The 21,799-nt window shown below is 40.0% G+C and overlaps 1 protein-coding gene and 1 long non-coding RNA gene across 2 annotated transcripts in view; one reads left to right on the plus strand and one right to left on the minus strand.

Moving 5' to 3' along the window:
- Positions 1–1,458: 1,458 nt before the first annotated feature.
- On the plus strand, positions 1,459–5,092 carry LOC118563671. The gene is made up of 3 exons (XR_004931346.1): positions 1,459–1,497; positions 3,466–3,559; positions 4,808–5,092. It is a non-coding gene; the product is annotated as an uncharacterized LOC118563671 (long non-coding RNA).
- Positions 5,093–8,655: 3,563 nt separating this feature from the next.
- plcl1 (phospholipase C like 1) overlaps positions 8,656–21,799 on the minus strand; it is a 135,648-nt gene continuing 122,504 nt past the window's right edge. Inside the window, exons 10-12 of the mRNA XM_036138825.1 lie at positions 17,864–17,939; positions 17,402–17,511; positions 8,656–14,629 (exon numbers count right to left, since the gene is read on the minus strand). Of these exons, the coding sequence (XP_035994718.1) occupies positions 14,432–14,629; positions 17,402–17,511; positions 17,864–17,939 (384 nt within the window). The 3' untranslated portion in view covers positions 8,656–14,431. The remainder of the gene's footprint in view (positions 14,630–17,401; positions 17,512–17,863; positions 17,940–21,799) is intronic.

Below are 21,799 nucleotides of genomic sequence, written 5' to 3' on the forward strand. Positions count from 1 at the left end.
ATCCCCAAGACTTTTGGTCAAATATTTTGTGGACTCTTTCTGGAACGTGTGAGTCACATTACATCAGGTGTAAAACTAGCACAGCATTTCAGCGTTTAGCTTTGCTGCTTCAGGACCTGGACAACTTGCTCTAATTGACAAAATCATGAATTCTGTCAATTAGCACAATGATTTATTAAGTTTAGGAGGCAAATGCTGTGTCACATGGGGCCTGGTGTGCTGCGGTATGTCATCTATATTTGATATGAAAATGTGTTGGATGGCCTGAAGAAGTTCGGTGTGACAAAGAATGTTTTTTCTTAAATGAGAAGGAAGAGTATGGAGGACCAATCCTGCCATAATTAAAAATACACACAGAAATAAATGAAGGACTTAATAATATAAAATGGCTTAAGAAAAGTGTCTAATAATATTAATTTGTGTGCCATTTAATGTGACAAAATAATAAAAATAAGATATTTCTTCAACAATTCATCAATTATTCATCAAAAAATATATATTTTAACTTACACTTTTATTTTTACTTTTCTTCTTGCTTTTATGCTGACTTATTTTTAACCCTTGTATTTCTGAAACAATCATTTATTTCTGCCTCTAACATTTCTAGCTGTTTTTTTACCCAAAGGATTTACACATGCCCTTTTATTTCCTTTTCCCCTTTTTCCACTTCATGTATTTCTAGTTCTTGTATTTAAAGCAACATTTTTAAAGCATGTTTTTACTCCACCATAAATATTTCTTTCTATTTTATTTTAAACTTATATTTCTGAAACATATATTTATTTCTGCCTCTAACTTTTCTAGCTGTTTTTTTACCCAAAGGATTTACGCCTGCCCTTTTATTTCCTTTTCCCCTTTTTCCACTTTGTGTATTTCTACTTCTTGTTTTTAAAGCAACATTTCTAAAGCATGTTTTTCCTCCACCATAAATATTTCTTTCTAATTTATTTTAAACTTATATTTCTGAAACAATCATTTATTTCTGCCTCTAACTTTTCTAACTGTTTTTTTACCAACCCAATTTTTGCCTGCCCTTTTTATTTCCTTCTCCCTTTTTTCCACTTCTTGTATTTCTACTTGGTGTTTTTTTACTTCCTCTTTTTCCACTTTGTTTATTTCTACTTTGCGTTTTACTTTCTCTTTTTCCACTTTGTGTATTTCTACTTCGTGTTTTTTTACTTCTTCTTTTTCCACTTCGTGTATTTCCACTTCATGTATTTCTACTTGGTGTTTTTTTACCTCCTCTTTTTCCACTTCGTGTATTTGTGCTTCGTGTTTTATTACTTCCTCTTTTTCCACTTGGTCTGACTGCAGCTGTTAATGTTAATACGATGGCAGGGAGGGAGGGGGGAGAGGGGGGCGGTGTCACCGGCAAAGCTTCACAACTATTGGCTAAGGCCTGCCTCCCCGGAAACGAGCCTGCATCAGCTGGCCGCTTTCCCAGAATGCACCGCGGCCGCAGCTTGCTTGTGGACAGCGCTAACAGAGATCACAGTGGTAAGTTAAAAATTACCTTTTCTGCTGCTGTTGTTCTTTAAAAGTACGTTTGAGGCGACAGCATTATACTTTTAAGCTTCCCTATATGGCCTGTTTACAGAGTTAGTGTGTAATTAAAAAAGAACAAGTCCGACATGAGTGGACCACAGTGATTCGCAGATTCATTCGGGAGCGTCAGAAAGCTATGGTGCGTTCAGGAGCACGGGACATTTCATATTTACAAGGAAAGAGGCATAAAACAGAACAGAACTCACTCATACAATATTGTGTCTATCCAGAAACAGTGTGGGCTTTCTTACAATACTGAATGCTCTATAATTGTATTTCTGTTATTTTTTGATTATGCACACCTGCTAGCTTTTTATTCTGAAACTTCTAATGTCCCATGCTCCTGAATGCACCATAGCTTTCTGAATGCGCTGTGCTGTGTAGATAGATTCACGTCTGATCTTCCGCTTAAGACAAAGCTTTGCAGTTTCAAAACTCATGTCGGCTCTCACTCAACTCAACTCAACTCAAACTTTATTTACAAAGCACATTTAAAACAACCGGGGTTGACCAAAGTGCTGTACAGATAAAAGATAAAAACTGAATGCTAAAATACATAAACACAATGCAAAAAGAAAAATTGAATGCAAATAAAAATATAATAGGATAAATGTTTCAATTTAAATAAAATATTAAAATAGATTATAATTTGCCAAATGTCCACCTAGACTTGATTAAAAGCCAGGGAAAAGAAATGTGTTTTTAGAGAGGATTTAAAAACCTCCAAGCAGCCTGCCGATGGAATATGCAAAGGCAAGTTATTCCAGAGTCTCGGTGCCGCTGCCACCTTTGGTTTTAAGTCTGGTTTTAGGCATGGCCAGTAGCAACTGATTAGAGGATCTCAGTGTTCTGGCCGGGACATGGATTCTGAGAAGCTCAGTCAAGTACTGGGGGGCTAGACCATTAAGAGCTTTAAAAACAAACAATAAAATTTTAAAATCTATTCTAAAAACAACCGGAAGCCAATGCAGCGAGGCTAGAATGGGTGATATGTGGTCACGTTTACGTGTGCCAGTAAGGAAACGGGCAGCTGCATATTGTACCAACTGCAGACGGTGTAAAAGTGAGTGGTCCAAGCCAGCATATAATGAATTACAGTAATCTAATCTTGTATTAATAAAAGCATGGATTACAGTCTCCAGATCTCTGCGTGGCAGATACCCTTTCACTTTTGATAAAATTCTTAACTGGTAAAAACTGTTTTTTACGACCGAAGTAACCTGGCGATCGAATTTCAACCTATCATCAAATATTACACCAAGATTTTTTACTGATGATCGAATGTTAGGTGTAAGAGGGCCCAAGGAGCCAGGAGGAAAAACTGCTGGACTACAACCAAACGTAATAATTTCGGTCTTATTTTCATTTAGATTGAGGAAGTTTTACTTACGGTTTACTGTTGTGTGAATCACAAGAGACCACAACAAATAAATCAGCCATTCCTCTAGGGAACGCGAAAACCTTTGCGAGGGAACGAAAAAGTATTCTGAGGTAACGCAAAAAAATATATATTTTCCCCATGTCCCCTAAAGGGCTCTGTATACACTTCCCTCGGCCTTGTCGTGTGTCAAGTGCTGCTGGTTCTGATGCCGTTTTTTGTTGTTTTAATTTGGCAAAACGTTCATTTGTTTTGTGTTTATCTCACTGACTTGAGTTGCTTTATTAACTCAATACTTGCTGGAATAAATTATAAATGTCTCCCAAGGACAGCAGCATTCAGGACAAAACGCATAAGCAGAAGCAGTTAGTTATCAGCTATTATATAGGTTACAAAATATGTTCGGTCTGCGAGTGTCATGTTAGTTACACATAGCAGAAGCAGTCGTAATATTGCCTAGCTTTTAGGTTTAACATGGGTTCTGTTGTCTGTTCATCTTTTATTATGAAGTATTACATAATTGACATTTATATTTTAAACAGGGACCACAGAAGGAACCCAGGCCCTCATCAACTGGCGTATTCCCAATGAGGGCCTATTTACAGGCAGGAGGAACTCCTCCAAAACCGAATGGCAGTAAGTAATTTTTATTTATGTCTGCCTAAATGTTTATGTTCAGCTCTTGTGACACTAAACTTGTTTTCTATTCAACTAGTGATTTTGTGAGATTTTGGCTACCAAAAGGGCCAATAAATATTTATCCCTTTTAGAAAAACTTGACAAGTTTTAAATAAAATCTATAAATGTTTTTCTTATCTAAGTGAGTTTCTTTTGAGCAAGGACACACAGAATTGAGAGGGGAAAGAAAACAATTGTAACAGTGTAAAAAAAGACATTTATTTTATACAAATGATTTTACTTTGGAACAGAGTCAAGATGTAACATGTTCAAAACAATTAACATATGATTTAAAACAAATAATTAACTTTTATAAAAACCACGGACAAAGAGAACACCCACAAACATACAATTGATAAATAACAGGAATGGAAATTTATTGATTTAATTTGTTTTACAGGTAGTGGGAAAAAAAATTAAATGAAGCATCATGTGTACATAACTACAACTGATCTAGGTTAGGTCACATGTAGGCTTGTTCACTTAAACATGCAGCCAGCTCTGCCGGGCTGCCAGTCTGGCTCGGAGGCAGCTTCCAGACAGCTTGCTGTCTTCAGCCGCCGGATGCCGTCCTCTTCTGGGTAAACCTCCTCCTCCTCCACGTCAAGCTGGTCCCCTGCCTCTATACTAATATTGTGAAGGATGCAGCAGGCGGTGATTACTTTTGGGGCAAATGTCGGGCGGACCTCCAGCGCCCTTAAGAAAATGGAACGCCACCACGTCTTTATAGCACCAAAGGCACGCTCAATGATGTTTCTTGCCTTGGCGTGGTACCTGTAGTGGCGTGCCTCCACTTGGACTGTACCAAATATAAAATAACTTGTAATTTAGGTAATATGCTGATATGTCTTAATGTTCTATCCAATTAATATAATCTATGTATCAATTTTGTGTCATTGTTGGCTCTATTTAAGAACAAGAAGGTAAGAGATCTTAATGGCAACTGGCGGGCGATAGGGCGTCCGGGAGGTGATTGGGTCCAGGAGGCATGGGAACGCACCATTGCAGTGTAGAAAAAAAATCCCTCAGGTGGGTATAAAGCATTTTTATACAACGGAGAGCGCCACAGTACCAGTGAGTGATGGACAAAGCCTACATTGTCGATGTAAACATTCAAAATCTTTCCCCGTGCGTCACACACACCCTGCAGGATGATTGAAGGGAAGAGTTTTCTGTTTAAATAACATTTCTTTTGTGGCTCTGCAGGTGGAACAATTCGCACGTCACCCATCAATGGCACCGACTGCTCCTTTGAGCGCCTCGATCCCGGAAAGGCGGGCAAAACCAGCATCCACTCCCTCCAAATCTTGTCTTTTTGGGAAGAAAATTTTTTTTAATGATCTCCATCAAGGAGTTCATGACTCTGTGCACCACCTGGCACACAAGGGCATCACAAAGATGTCGGCTGTTTCCCTATAGGATGCACCGCCGCCAGCCAGAAGAGGGTCACCAGCACTCTCCTTATCCTCACATGTTTTGTTGGTGTTTCTTCCTGTAAATAAAAAATGCCAAATGTTACCATAATTGGTTTTTAATTTCTCACCTTTTCATATCATAAAACTATACCTGGTTAACATGTAAATTAATATAGTTCTCAAGAAAGAAAAAGTAAAATGTATAGTCCTGTAAAACTAGTCAAGTATAGCAAATGTAACAAATGGCTTCTCTTCTCTGGTGTTTTTATAATGTACAGATTCTCATTGTAAGATGTATTGATTAATTTTGCCATTTCACTAAGAATGAACTGAACTAACTGCACATAATTTATAGATTAATCACTGTAAAAGTGGGCAGACAGAAATGACTTTTCCTATCTTAATGATCAATGCTGTGGTCAGTAGGTACAACAAAGTACCCTAACCCTGCAATGTTATGTTAAAATTGTGTTTTTGTTTTCCCATGAGTTATAGAGAAATGGTCACAATTTCAACCTTATCACTTGTTCAATAACATCCTCAATGTTTTTTTTTTAAGATAAAAGTAGGAAATAGGCATGTTAATCTTAAAATGACTACCAGTTGGCACAGTTGGGCTAGCAAAGCAACTCAAGTCAGTGAGATAAACACAAAACAAATGAACGTTTTGCCAAATTAAAACAACAAAAAACGGCATCAGAACCAGCAGCACTTGACACACGACAAGGCCGAGGGAAGTGTATACAGAGCCCTTTAGGGGACATGGGGAAAATATATATTTTTTTGCGTTACCTCAGAATACTTTTTCGTTCCCTCGCAAAGGTTTTCGCGTTCCCTAGAGGAATGGCTGATTTATTTGTTGTGGTCTCTTGTGATTCACACAACAGTAAACCGTAAGTAAAACTTCCTCAATCTAAATGAAAATAAGACCGAAATTATTACGTTTGGTTGTAGTCCAGCAGTTTTTCCTCCTGGCTCCTTGGGCCCTCTTACACCTAACATTCGATCATCAGTAAAAAATCTTGGTGTAATATTTGATGATAGGTTGAAATTCGATCGCCAGGTTACTTCGGTCGTAAAAAACAGTTTTTACCAGTTAAGAATTTTATCAAAAGTGAAAGGGTATCTGCCACGCAGAGATCTGGAGACTGTAATCCATGCTTTTATTAATACAAGATTAGATTACTGTAATTCATTATATGCTGGCTTGGACCACTCACTTTTACACCGTCTGCAGTTGGTACAATATGCAGCTGCCCGTTTCCTTACTGGCACACGTAAACGTGACCACATATCACCCATTCTAGCCTCGCTGCATTGGCTTCCGGTTGTTTTTAGAATAGATTTTAAAATTTTATTGTTTGTTTTTAAAGCTCTTAATGGTCTAGCCCCCCAGTACTTGACTGAGCTTCTCAGAATCCATGTCCCGGCCAGAACACTGAGATCCTCTAATCAGTTGCTACTGGCCATGCCTAAAACCAGACTTAAAACCAAAGGTGGCAGCGGCACCGAGACTCTGGAATAACTTGCCTTTGCATATTCCATCGGCAGGCTGCTTGGAGGTTTTTAAATCCTCTCTAAAAACACATTTCTTTTCCCTGGCTTTTAATCAAGTCTAGGTGGACATTTGGCAAATTATAATCTATTTTAATATTTTATTTAAATTGAAACATTTATCCTATTATATTTTTATTTGCATTCAATTTTTCTTTTTGCATTGTGTTTATGTATTTTAGCATTCAGTTTTTATCTTTTATCTGTACAGCACTTTGGTCAACCCCGGTTGTTTTAAATGTGCTTTGTAAATAAAGTTTGAGTTGAGTTGAGTTGAGTGAGAGCCGACATGAGTTTTGAAACTGCAAAGCTTTGTCTTAAGCGGAAGATCAGACGTGAATCTATCTACACAGCACAGCGCATTCAGAAAGCTATGGTGCATTCAGGAGCATGGGACATTAGAAGTTTCAGAATAAAAAGCTAGCAGGTGTGCATAATCAAAAAATAACAGAAATACAATTATAGAGCATTCAGTATTGTAAGAAAGCCCACACTGTTTCTGGATAGACACAATATTGTATGAGTGAGTTCTGTTCTGTTTTATGCCTCTTTCCTTGTAAATATGAAATGTCCCGTGCTCCTGAACGCACCATAGCTTTCTGACGCTCCCGAATGAATCTGCGAATCACTGTGGTCCACTCATGTCGGACTTGTTCTTTTTTAATTACACACTAACTCTGTAAACAGGCCATATAGGGAAGCTTAAAAGTATAATGCTGTCGCCTCAAACGTACTTTTAAAGAACAACAGCAGCAGAAAAGGTAATTTTTAACTTACCACTGTGATCTCTGTTAGTGCTGTCCACAAGCAAGCTGCGGCCGCGGTGCATTCTGGGAAAGCGGCCAGCTGATGCAGGCTCGTTTCCGGGGAGGCAGGCCTTAGCCAATAGTTGTGAAGCTTTGCCGGTGACACCGCCCCCCTCTCCCCCCTCCCTCCCTGCCATCGTATTAACATTAACAGCTGCAGTCAGACCAAGTGGAAAAAGAGGAAGTAATAAAACACGAAGCACAAATACACGAAGTGGAAAAAGAGGAGGTAAAAAAACACCAAGTAGAAATACATGAAGTGGAAATACACGAAGTGGAAAAAGAAGAAGTAAAAAAACACGAAGTAGAAATACACAAAGTGGAAAAAGAGAAAGTAAAACGCAAAGTAGAAATAAACAAAGTGGAAAAAGAGGAAGTAAAAAAACACCAAGTAGAAATACAAGAAGTGGAAAAAAGGGAGAAGGAAATAAAAAGGGCAGGCAAAAATTGGGTTGGTAAAAAAACAGTTAGAAAAGTTAGAGGCAGAAATAAATGATTGTTTCAGAAATATAAGTTTAAAATAAATTAGAAAGAAATATTTATGGTGGAGGAAAAAAATGCTTTAGAAATGTTGCTTTAAAAACAAGAAGTAGAAATACACAAAGTGGAAAAAGGGGAAAAGGAAATAAAAGGGCAGGCGTAAATCCTTTGGGTAAAAAAACAGCTAGAAAAGTTAGAGGCAGAAATAAATATATGTTTCAGAAATATAAGTTTAAAATAAAATAGAAAGAAATATTTATGGTGGAGTAAAAACATGCTTTAAAAATGTTGCTTTAAATACAAGAACTAGAAATACATGAAGTGGAAAAAGGGGAAAAGGAAATAAAAGGGCATGTGTAAATCCTTTGGGTAAAAAAACAGCTAGAAATGTTAGAGGCAGAAATAAATGATTGTTTCAGAAATACAAGGGTTAAAAATAAGTCAGCATAAAAGCAAGAAGAAAAGTAAAAATAAAAGTGTAAGTTAAAATATATATTTTTTGATGAATAATTGATGAATTGTTGAAGAAATATCTTATTTTTATTATTTTGTCACATTAAATGGCACACAAATTAATATTATTAGACACTTTTCTTAAGCCATTTTATATTATTAAGTCCTTCATTTATTTCTGTGTGTATTTTTAATTATGGCAGGATTGGTCCTCCATAGAAGAGAGGCATCATAAAGAGGTAAAAGCTTTTGTGACTTAAGGGTGACAACATTGAGAAACAGTCAGGATATGTAAGTATACATTCCAGCAGCAGGATGAAAGCAATCAGGACACAGTAAGATGATGTCAGGAAAAAAGAACTTTATTCTTTATTAGTCATGAATAAATACTTTTTTTATATATATATTTGATAATTTTATCCGATAGAAAACACAGTAGTTCCAAAATAAAAACAAGTTCTAGTTAACTAATTACATATATATTTATTTATTATTTAAACACACTTCAATAAATAGTTTTGCTCTTTTTTTTTTCTTTAATTTTACAAAAATTTACTGTGAGGACGGCTAAGGGAACAACACTGGATTAAAGGTCAGCGGAGAGGACACAGGTCAACACAAACACCTGCAGAGGCCACAGCGATACAAAAACTAAAACCGTTACAGATTTCCAAGTGTTTAAACACGTTTGTCCACAGCACTATGGCAGCTACACACAACTTTCCAATGGGTCCATGTGAGCACTAGTCTGCACAGAGATGTGTCATCATACAGTACACTGAAGAGCACAATCAGAACGAGCTCCATAAGACACATGGGTGACAGAGAGGCCACAGCACCCCGATCTTTAATTCTCCCAACAAAGGGTGGTTCTGGTTTATTTCATCCTGATGTGGTTCCCGTCTGTGTGTGTGTGTGTGTGTATGTTGTGTAAACTAGGGGTCAGTTCAACCTCGCACTCAGGGAGACAAAGAGATGCACAGATCAGCATTTCACAGCACAATGAGAACAGCTTTTTTACAGTGTTATTACATCAGTCCAATTTTTATGGAATAACTTAGCTGACATGTAGTGACCAAACCTCTTAAGGAAGTGTAATATTGATGGAATAATGAAATATTGCTGGAAAAAAAGCTCCACTTCAGTGGTGAAGTTCTGGTGTACATAATCAGCAACTTAACAGCTGTCTTTGTATCGCTGCATCTTAGAATTGCCTTTAGCATGCCTGATCATAAATAGTTTGCTTTTTATTAAAAACAATTTAGTGAACAAAGATCAGATGTGGGGTTCCTCAGGGTTCCATTTCTGGGCATACTTTTTATCGCTATCTCCATACTTTTCCCAGGTTAGATTATGAAATATTAGTGTCTCTATCTATTCTGATGATACAGAGCTTTGTATTTTTGTGTGACCACAGAACCAAAGTCCTGTACAGTAACCTAGTAATTGTCTTCAAAATGAATGAACTTATGCTAAAAGAAAAAGGTTAGGAAAGGTAAATATCAATTTATCTGATCCTTAATTCTGGAACAAAAACTGGACATATGCAGAAACTGTTTCCGGCTTTCAGTCTATTCAACTGCTTATGAATTCATGTGATCAGTTCTTAGATATTTAATTGTTCTAAATTTTTTTATATGCTATGTCTTGAGTTTAATGTAGCTATTTTTAATGTAGTTCCTTGCTTCTGTACATTGTATTATTTAAAGGTATAGACAATGAAAAGGAAGCCTGAACACTGCACATCATTAATGGGGACACTGGCAGGAAACTCACCAGGTTAAAATAAACCTGAATGATCTCACAGCTTTAGACTAATCTTCTGAATGAGGATTTAAAGTGGGATGAAGCCCACCTCAGAGATCGGGGTATAGATGTGAGTTACAGACGAAACACAGTAATACACTCGCTGACCGCTGCAGAAAATTAGTGCATTTCAGCAGCACACCACACTTTTTCCATCAAAAATACTGCAAAGAGAACATCTGACTGACAAAAACGCATGTGTGTGACTGCATGTGCGTTTGTTGAATTTTGGGGGCTAGCATGACAACTACTAAAGTCTGCTGCTACGATGTAATAAGCTTGGATTATTCTGGGCTACTTGCTGCACATTTTGTTACTATCAACCGCTTTTTGGGGTTTTAGGCCAAGGAAACAAAATGTCAGCCGGGTAGTTCCATGGTCTTTTTACAGTGTTGAAAAGGAAGAAGATTGAAGGATTTGTTTTGGTCAAAAGAAGCTAGAAAATGTCTTTGGGCAGATTTTCATACAGATGCCAGATAAAGATAAATTAGTAGCAGTTTGAAAGCAATAAAACTTCACCAAGAAATTGGTTGAGGACCAGAATTAGCCGATTTTAAGCGTTATTGGCCCTGAATGAGGATTGGTGACTGGCCAATCCAAACTATTTCCGATCAGTGAACACAAGTTCACTATGTGCTGCTCTAACCTCAAATGTCTTTGCATGGAAACTTCACTGAAAACAATAAGCATTTGGCAAATTTCAGTGTCAGTGTTTAAACATTATGTCAAGAAGAACCAGAAATCTGTCAAAGGTTTTTTTTAAGCAAGGAATGTAATTTTCTACAATAGTGTTTTAGAACTGCTACAACAGAGAGCGAGACCTCTGTGGGTTCTGGTCGTTTTGAAAAGGAGCTGTCTGCCATAGCGTGATAGTTCAGTCTTTGCACAATATTTTGAATAGGGAAAAGCCTGGTGACATCACACTGCAGCAAATTTCTCTGTTAAAAGCTAGGCTAGCTGCAAATATTGTGTAGAACTATGGCAGATCCAAGTGTCCATATAATAAGATTAGTTACCAGAGATACAAGATTGCTAATTTTTGAGTTTAAGAGTTTTATCATCAGCATTATGTCTTTCTTATTTATTTCTGTATCCGCGTGTCTTGGATGAAAGAGCCAGATCAGATCACATAAAATGGGGGATTTTGTTTGTAGGCAAGCCCAAAAAAATTTAACAAGACTGTAAAAAGCAAGCAGAAGCAATTTGAGTTGGGTGGAATCTCATATGGATCCAAAACAAAGTTGCTTTGTTTGGAAATATTGGCAACCTTTTGTCTCAATAGAAAACACAGCCAGAGAGTGCTGTTTGGAATGTAACAGTTGATGTAAGATGATAAAAACAGTCTAAAATGTCAACAGTGTGATCAATTTATTTTGGCTTACAACTGATTTACAACTACTGCTATCTCACATGAGTTAAAACTGGTATCAGCAGGTTAAAGCTTTGTGAAAAACATCAGAAATCCGCCATTGGTCCACGCATCTCTATAAAGAAGCATGTTAAACTTTTCTGCTAAGTGTAGCAATGGTTGGAACACGGTGTTCGATATAAAATGAGGAGTGTACATTAGAGACACAGATCTGAATGTTTTGGATCACACGAGGTTTGGTGGCTCTGCTGTCAGGTGCCTCTCACTACTGGATCCCTGAGCTCTCATTTAACATCTTCAGACGTCATTTCGCCTCCCTGTCTGTAAAAACTAGGAAATGACTCTGAAAACGAGCTCTAATTTAACAGGGAATTTTCTAATTACTGCAACCCAGCTCCAGCTGGGGACAACTCAGTGACCTTCATCTTTCCTCCATCCCCTCAGGCGAAGGTGAATCCCATCACTCAGTCTCTATCCACAGTCACCTCCAGCAGAATGTGAAAAGCTGCCGCTCCAGACGAGCAGCTCCACGTGAGATTAAGGAGTCGCCCGTCTTCCCGGAAAGCTGCCGCGCCTTGCCTCTCCGGGGCGGTGGAGACCCTCCAAACACTTGTCCGCTTCAGCGGGTCGAGGAGGAAATAACAACCGGCAGCAACTGCGAGCCCAAAACCCTGACAGACGTGAGCGCAGCTGCACTAACACACATCGCAAGGCCTCCAGTGAGTCAGGATGGTATTAATAGACCAGAACCAGCAGGTGCTGCCACTGTGTCTACTGCTCACAGCCAATTACGAAGCCCTGCAGGTCCACCTGCAGAAGCACACAACGAAGCGCGAGTTAATCCAGTGTGAGCTCCGTCGCCTTCTTTCCCTCTGTCATCTTTGCTAGTCCTCTATTTTGTGCTTTCTGCTTTAATAAGCCTCTTTCTACACACACACACACACACACACACACACACACACACACAGTAAGACAGTCAGACACAAATGTTATCGGGTCAGAGTCATGTTGTGCTTGTAAGTCGGCACATCAGCTCAGTCTCTGTCCACTGAAGCCTGGAGACGAGTGGCAGATTCGAGGCGATGAAGAAGAGAGCGGCCGTCATGCGGATGATACAGTCCGACGGTCCCGGATGCTCATTTAAGCTCGGGGGTTAACAAAACAAGCTCTTTTCACTCTGTCTGCCTCTAAATGCCACCAGCATGGCTGACATGCCACTGAGCTGGCAGAGCGTCTCGCTGCAACCCACCTCCCTGCCTCCCTCAGAGGCCACAGCAAAACATCCGTCCTCGCAACCAAGTCAGCTGCAGCCTGAGAGTCTTTTCAGCTGAACCACTTTCTTTAAGACTCACTTGTTTTAGCATTTGATGATCATTTGGTCCACAGAGGAGAGTTACAGGGGTCAAGGAGGTATTTCTGAGCAGGTCAGTTTGGTCCTGGGTTTTCTTTAGTCTTAGTCCCCTTAGTCAAGTTTGGTTAAAGCACAACAATTAAAAAGTAGAAAAGTTACCACCTTAAAACGATGCACACATTTACACAAGGAGGCCTGAAGAAACATCAGCTCAGAGAATTCTTGTTCTTTTTTCACTCATAATTTGTATTTCTTTGATCTGCACTGCCTCGCGGATTTGATCTTTACCAATAATTGCTTCAGGAACCGTTTCCTCCTGCATCTAAAAACACAGGAGGAGCTAGCGTGATCCCCACAGATACTAGCCCTGCAGTACGCACTCGGCTCTCGCATTACTGCCCCGTCATTCTTCGCTTTGCAGCGGTGGGGACGGCTAACTGTGTGAACCGATTTCATGACGAGTTGGGCTGAAGATACCTTCAGAGCCTGTGAGCCACGTTAAGACTGATTCTTCAAACTTGGTTAATGATTAATGATATGTCACATAAAGCTTAAAACAGGAGATTATATAAAGTGCCTTGCAAATGTATGCATTGCTATTGTTCTTTAGTCTGATACCCCACACTGCACATAACCCTGAACACGCCATCCACATGATGAAACATGGCGGTGATAGCGCCACACTGTGGGATCCTCTGCTTTCAATCTGACTGAGATGGAAGTATTTTGCAAAGAAGATGATTTTAGTCTAGATGCCCAAAGCTAAAGCTGACGTAACCCCAAAGACTTGCAGGGGAAGTTGATGCCAAATGTGATTCCACAACAAACTGACTCCTGGGGGCTAAAACAATTACATGTCGTGCTTTAAAATGTAAAATTACGTTTCATTTTCTTTCTACTTCCACTTCACAAACCTGCACTACTTTGTGTAGGTCTGTCACATAAACTCCCACTAAAATACATTGCACTTGGTGGTTCTAACATGAAAAAAAAAACCAAAATGGTATGAATACTTTTGCAAGGCACTGTAACCCTGAAGCGCTTCGCCTAGAATTTTAAAGATATCAACATGTCTGGGTATTCAGATAAAGCAGGAGGTTAATGTTGAAGTCAGTGACTTTACCAACTCTTTTGCTCTTTCACGTTAAGCTTTAGCTGCAGTTACGTCTAATGACAAAAGCAGGAGAAGAAGGAAACTTGTGGGTGAATGAGTTGAGAAACACTGACAGTCTTTTCTTTAGTCTGTTCTCTCCCAGGCTCTCTCACATTTACAACACAGTGAGAACATCCAGGTAGGAGCTGAAACGCTGAGGCCGCTCTACATTCACCCTTCTGTTCAGCGATGGCCCAGACCACATTTGTCGGGCTCCTCTCCAACGATGGAAATCCTGCAGAATAAGAGTCTGAGACGAGCCATCACAGTTCAGGGTGTTTTCCTGCTGCAGACATTCATGAGTCTTTCTCCAGGCAGGGCCATCGCCATCGCCATAAGCTTTCAGTCTACTACACTTCTTAAAGGGACGCTCTGCCAGAAAATAAAAACCACGGGCTCATCCCACTTTTTCTTTTTATCGATTTCTTTTTTTCATCCGTGTGTCAGACGCGTCCGTTTCCGTGCGAGCTGCTGCGTCGGCCCGACGTGGGGTGGGACGAGTAGTGGAGCTCGGCCGTGGAGAAGCTGTTAGCGGAGGTGGAGGTGGAGGAGGTGAGTCCACAGGCTTCGCAGGCCAGAGCCAGCTGTCGCAGGGCGTCCAGGGAATCCATCTTAGCGCCACGTAACAGGTCACTCTGCCCCTGAAACAAACACGGACACGTGACACAACTCTGTTGGTTAAAACTGATTCATACGTCTTCAGCTCGCTCAAACGTTTTCACTTTGCAGCTGTGTAATGCATTTTATGGGGATGTTATCTGACAGACCCACACGAAGTTATGCATATCTGGGAAACGGAAGGAAAATGCTGCATGGTTTTTAGTCAGGCTGGACTGAGGGGTTCTGTCTTAATCAATGTTTAAGTCTTGTCACATATTCTGAATCAGACTTAGGTCTAAACCTTGACCAGGCCATTCTATCACATGATGATACTTTGATGGAAAGGAAATAAAAAAATATATATCTACTTTGGTGAGCACCAGTTACTTTCTGGTGAGCACCTGAAAGTGTGTGTGTGTGTGTGTGTGTGTGTGTGTGTGTATGTGTATGTATGTATGTATGTATATATATATAGATAGATATAGATATATATATATATATATATATATATATATATATATATATATATATATATATATATATATATATATATATAGATAGATATAGATATAGATAGATATATATATAAGATAAGATAGTATATCTATATTTATTTATATTTTTTTTGATAGATAGATAGATAGATAGATAGATAGATAGATAGATAGATAGATAGATAGATAGATAGATAGATAGATAGATAGATAGATAGATAGATAGATAGATAGATAGATAGATAGATAGATAGATAAATAGATAGATAGATGATCCTTTGACTGAAACCATTCCATTTTAGCTGTGGCAGTAAGTTTGTGGCCGTTCCCACAGTCTCAAGTGTCTTACAGCCTCAGACAGGTTCTTCTCAGGGACTTCCCTGTGTTTAGGTCCAACCATCTTCAAAGTCCTGTCCTTGCTGAAGAAAAGCATCCAGACAGCATGATGAGCCACGTTTCACTCTAGGGACGGTGTGTTCAGGAACGCCTGCAGTGTTCGTCCTCTGTCAGACTGTGGTTTACATGTAGTTCAAAACCTTTGGTCAGACCACTGTCTTCCAGATGTTTGGAGGCTCCCTTACATGCCTTGTAGAAACCTTCAAGCAGGACTTCTCAAGGGTTTTGTTTTAAAGATGAAGTACTTCAGAACACATGATATATCAATCAAGCAGTGGATCTCGGCAGATCTTCAGTGATGTTAACTGAATGTTAACTGAATTAATGTTCTGCTTGTCCACCCTGTAGATGAGCATCTAGGCCTTGGCAGATCCGTAGCTCATCCATCCAGCTGGATGGGCCTCAATGGATCATCCTCTCTCCATGTCCAGATGAATGAATGAACAGAGCTCTGGGAGAGGGTCAAAGTGTTCTCCCTGACCCGTCCACCGGCCTCTATGGCCTCCGTAATACTGCTTGTTCACTAATGTCCTCTAACACAAACCTCTGAGGCCAGAAACAGAACAGTTAGTTGGGTCAGACAACCCAATCCTTTTTATTTCTCTTCAGGAATTATGCGTTCATAAAATCTCCAGAAAAGAGATTCAACCTCATAAAATTCAATGGGTATAATTGTGGCGCTCTTTGTCTCACATTCAGATGTTATATTATCAAGCATTGCCTCGCTGTTTCTGCGACCACCTGGGGGCAGCACACCAGTTGTTTCTGAAGCCAAAGGGATGCTATTTTTCATCCAGCTTGCATCCCCTCCTCTCCCTGAGTGTGACCTGGATATCTGGATCTAAGCTAAATATTTGGATAGGTTTCTCAGTTCCTAAAATGCACGTGGCGGAAGGAGGACTGAGATTAGAGGAGGCTCACTGGATGTCCTAAAAACGAGGATATATCAGTCTGCCTCTAACAGCAGTATTTTCAGCATCCACGGCATCTAAAGAGAAACTTCACAAATTTAATTTCATGCTTCTCTGACAGAAATAACCAAACACAGCTCTTTGCTTCCAAAAGAGGGAAAATCATCAGCAACTGTCACTCTTATCGCTATTATTTGGATTTCCACCAGCTTCTGAATTCTCAGTCGCATACTTCAGTACATTTGTCACTTGCTGTTTTAGCAGGCAGCACAGAGGCGCCAGTTACAGTGCTTTGGAATAGGACTCATAGCCTAAAAAACATTTTATTATTTACTCCTGTTACGGCCTTCAACTTCAATGTATTCTGGAGAGATTTTATGGGATGGAGAAGGGCATAACCATGAAGTGGTGAGCATTAATCAGAATAGCAGCCAGAAAGCTCAATTGGTTTTCCCATAGCTCAGATAGTAGAATTGATAGCTTTACAATTATTTGTGCAATCTACAAATCAGGGCTTTATAGAAAAGCGGTCTGCTGAAAGAAAGCTGTCCTTTTGCAGCTTACCACGAGCCAGAAGGGGCTCTGAACAAGTGAGACCATGATCTAATATTTTTCGTGGGAAATTAATTAACACTGCAAATCAACCTGAACACACCATCCCCTGGTGAAACATAATGAAACCCACATTGAGTGGGTTCCAAGGGCCCCCTTGGAAATTTTTGCTTGCAAGCCAAGTTTAAGAACTTGGCTTGCCATAGACCATACTTTGAATCTGTTCAAAAGGTGGTTTCCATATAAACCAGTAACAGCTGACAGACTAAAACCAGGTTACTATTGCTTCCTATTAGGCTGGCGGTTGCAGATGTACACCAATGAGTAAAGGTATGGATAGCAATAGTATAAAATATGAGTAATGAAGCACAGAGGAGGTTTGTGTATTTAGCATGTGTTGAGCCTGTGCACCAAGTATGAAATTGTGAGGTTCTCCTTAACCCAGTTTGTGTTCCGGTACCTTGAGCACAGTTATGTTCCAGGTGAAACTCTCCACGGCCTTGTTCAGCTTCCTTCCCTTCAGTCCTTCCTTCTCACAGAGCCGGGAGAGATCCTCATGGAGGTCCATTCCTGCCAAACATCAACGAGAGATGATGCAGCCATCTAGATAATAGAACTTAACCCTTCATGTCAGCAGCATGTCTGGATGACTGTGTTGTCATAGGAAACGTAGCTAATGTTTTCTGTATTTACATTGGCCCTCAAAGGTCAGCAGTAATTAACAGTGAGTGGGTTCAAAACTACGTGTGGCCTTGCTGACTAAGTGCTCCAGCTGTTCCAGCTCCAACGTCTGGTTGGTTGATTACCTCAGATAGGATTTACTGCAGCTCTGTCCAACAGAGCAGTTCTAACATTTATGACCTAAAAGTGTTTGGACTGATTTGTGTCAATACATGCAGTGCTTCATCTCTTCAGACCTCACCCTCTCGGTGCACCTGGTCGATCCTCTCCTGGACACCGTCGGCGTTCTCGATCAGCTGTTTCTGGGCGGTGATCATCTGAACAGGAAAACAGAGAGCGAGGCTGAGCTCACATGAATTATTCCAATTGTAATTTAAGGATCTGATCAACGGGAAAGTGAAAAGGATTTTTCTGTTTCTCCTTCACTGAATTGGCAGTTAGCCCAAAAACATCTTTAAAAACATTTCCGCCCAGATGTTATTAGCCATGATGCCACCTTAGATGACCAACAACGCACGGGAGTACATTAAACCTTTTATACTGGAAACATTGTAGTAGTAGACAAGTGCTGGTGAAGAAATAAGCTACTCTGCAGCACCTGACCAAGAGCTCCATGTCAAACTCTCCAGGCTTCAGTTAACACGATCCTGTAAACATTAAGACTTGTGACAGTAGAAATAGAAAAAGACTCGTCTGAAGGGCTCTTAACAAAAGCCTCTTCTTTCTAAGAATGACAAAGCACAACTTTGGTTTGTGAAGGTTAATTTCAACCAACCACAGAACTTCTTGAATAATGTCATATATACATCGATGAGACCAGAGTAGAGAGACTTGGCTAGGATGATCAGAGCCATGTTTCCCAAACACAGCATATCGACACAAATGCTTCATAGGAAATGTAAAGCACGGTATTGTGGATATCTGAGGGGAGAGAATTGTAGAGTTTGGGAGCAGAGCGGGAGAAATCTCTGCTCCACATGGTGCTGAGGTGGGAATGAGGAACAGCACGGTGAATGGAAGAGGAGGATGTAAGGGTGCAGGAAGGAGTTGTGATGTGACGAAGATCAGAAAGGTAGGGGGAAGCAAGATTGTGGATGGCCTTGAATGACTACGGAAGGATTTTGAATTCTGTTCTGACTCTAATCGGGAGCCAGTGGAGCTTCTGTAGGACTGGGGTGATTGGATGAAATGAGGAGGTTTTGGTAATAATGTGAGCAGCTAAATTCTGAACCACTTGTAGCTTATGGAGGACGTTTTGAGGAAGGCCAAAGAGAAGAGTTACAGTAATCAATGTGGGAGGTGACAAGGCTATGGTCAAGAACTGATTGAGGGGAAAGGGAGGGATGAAGGCTTTTGAAGATCAGGCCCTAAATGGTTGTGTCTTCTGACGAGGTATCAATCAATCAATCAATCAATTTTATTAGTCAACTGCAATTTGCATTACAATTGAAAATTCAGTTTCGACTGAATTGGGTCTACATGTACCATGTAGACCCAATTCAGGTCTTCAGAAACCTGCTTACTCAGTGTTTCATGGACCAGAATGAAATAAGGTAAGGAAGCATTTCAAATCTATCTGGAACGATCCTCCTAAAAGCCAGTACCCATAAAATCCTAAGACCACAAAGTAGCTCTTAGTGACCTAAATTTAGGAAAAATCTTAGAATTTCCTCAATTCTAAGATTTTTTTTTAGAATTTTAACTTGGTAGGATAAAAGTTATTCACAACGCACTTAGGCCTTAAGAGAGCTCCTAGAGTGATTAAATGTTAGGAGTGGTGAAAACGACTTTTAGCGACCCAAAGAGTGTCTGAAGCAGGGAAGATGGTGGAAACGGAGAGAGCTGATTGGCTGATCCACCGCCTAAACAAAGGAGGAAATGAGCACATAAACTTCTTTAACAATCATACAATTATCTGTATGTTGATAAGATAAAATGTATCATCTCCATAGGGAGAACTTTATTAGTCTCTAACACTGACACTAAGTACAAAGTGAGGACCGTGCCTTGACTTCCATTGATTTCCATCCATTTTTAACCCCTTCTATGGTCTTTCTGACCCTGAGTTAAACATTTACATTCAAGTCCTCACTGTTGTGGTAAAATATGAAACCCCCCCCCCCCCCCCCCCCCCCACACACACACAGGAGACAGTAAGCTTGTGATGAGTAAACCTCCTGTCTTCTGGGCGCTCAGAAAGGTTGAAAGAGGTGTTTTTTAAGACTGCAGGTGACACCGTTTGCTGCTTCCTGACACTGACCTTCTGGCTTCACATCCATCACGTCCACACGCTCTGTTAACTGAACAGCTACAGTGTGCTGCTTAAGACGGGGAGCGCTGTGCGTTCTGCGGTGTGTGTAGGTGTGAATGGCTGACAGCAGGTGGGAGAGACTGAGCTGCAACAGGAATAGGAGGAGATGCAGCTGGCCGTGTGGGTGTGAGTGAGAGGAAGTATGTGGGTGGCTGTTACATGCATGTCACCGCAGAGTGTCATTCTTCACGTTTAATGCCCGGGGAAAGTGAAAATACGTTTGGACATGCACGTTTGGGCATCACTGCTACAGGGATCAGTAAAACTAAATCTGAAAACGCTGAAATATAGATATTGCAAATGATCCACTGAGCAACTGTTGCATGATCAAAAGAGATCCCTCTGGATCAAGAAAGTACACAAACTGAGGAAAAATAAAGAAATGCAAGGAAACTTCCAACGGACAATCAGATTTGCAGAGAAGATCATCAGGGCTGACATTCCTTGACATGACTTGTACAGGTTTAACGTCAGCGAAAAGGAAACTAACATCTCTGCAGAGCCCAAACATCTTTCACACAAACTGGCTATCTTCAAGCTGCTATGAAACAGCCGCCACAGAGGCGGTTTCTTCCCCCTGGCCGTCTCTCTGAGGAACACTTACCAGTCAGAGTGCAATATCGATATCATGCATATTTGCACTAATTCAAACTTGTCTTCCTCTTCTGTAGAAACATGCATATTATACATATGTGCAAAAATATTTTTAGTTTATTTTTTTTGTATGTTTGCATGTCTTCACTGAGTGCAAAGTGGATCTAAAGTCAAAAGCGACTTGTTTGCGTGCACAAACCTGGCGCTTATAGGTGATTCTGACTCTGAATTGCAGCATTCTGCAATGAGGGAATGAGAAAGACTCTGTGAAGTGTTTTTGTAAGTTAAAAAGGCACGATAATGTGATTCATTCAACTTGATTCCAGCAGAATTTCATACAAATTTCATACAGACTGTGATTAACTAAAGTGACTCCTTCTAATCAGACTGCTGTTGGAGCTTAAGAAAGCAATCACATCGTTGGGTGTTTATCAGAACCCAAAGTAAAGGAAAATTGGGGACTTTGCTGGCTTGATTGGCATAAATAGCAGTCTGTGGAATTGAATACTTGTTTCCATCCTTCTACAGGGTGCATTTTACGCAAGTCTTAAGACTTCAGCTAAAAACAGGAAAAGGGGCAGATGTTTCTGTCTTTGGATCGCCAAATGGTCTCTTATGTTGATCAGCTGTTTCAAAAATACATTAAAAGCTCCTTAAAGGGATGGCCTCAATTCTCCTAAGTGGTGTTCCAAGAGTTAGATATTAATCTCCCCCTTACCTGAGAGAACCTGCCTTATTTTTATTTCCTTTAAAAAAAATTAACGGCAGAATTAATGTGTATGTAAATAAATTCCAATGTGTAATGTTTTTTGCGTTACTCATTCAAAAAAATCTGCATTTCCAAGGTACAGGAAAATGAATGCTGTGAACCCATTAAAAACCAAGAAGAGAAAAAGATGAGGCGTGAGGGTAACGACTTAAACTTTAAAAAATCTAAACTATGGCTACAAACTAACAATTCTCTGTAGTTGCAAACTAAAGAGCTCGTTCTGCTTCCATCAACTATTTGTAATGCAATACTTTAGGAGCTACATTTAAAAACCTTGAAGGTCGTGTCAAACTGATTGAACGATCCAGGCTGGGAGCATCCATATTATGTCCTTACTGGAAAATATTGCGCAATTGATTCAAAACTGAACATCTGGGTGGGGGTGACAGAGGCTCTCAGTTAACCCCTTCAAAAATCAAAAACACAGTTCTAACACTATTCCCTTTTAGCAGGCACGGAAAACAGTATTCATAGCTGATGACGATGCTCTACTGAAAGCAGGG

Source organism: Fundulus heteroclitus, chromosome 7 (assembly GCF_011125445.2).
Source record: "Fundulus heteroclitus isolate FHET01 chromosome 7, MU-UCD_Fhet_4.1, whole genome shotgun sequence".
Classification (NCBI taxonomy): Eukaryota; Metazoa; Chordata; class Actinopteri; order Cyprinodontiformes; family Fundulidae; genus Fundulus; species Fundulus heteroclitus.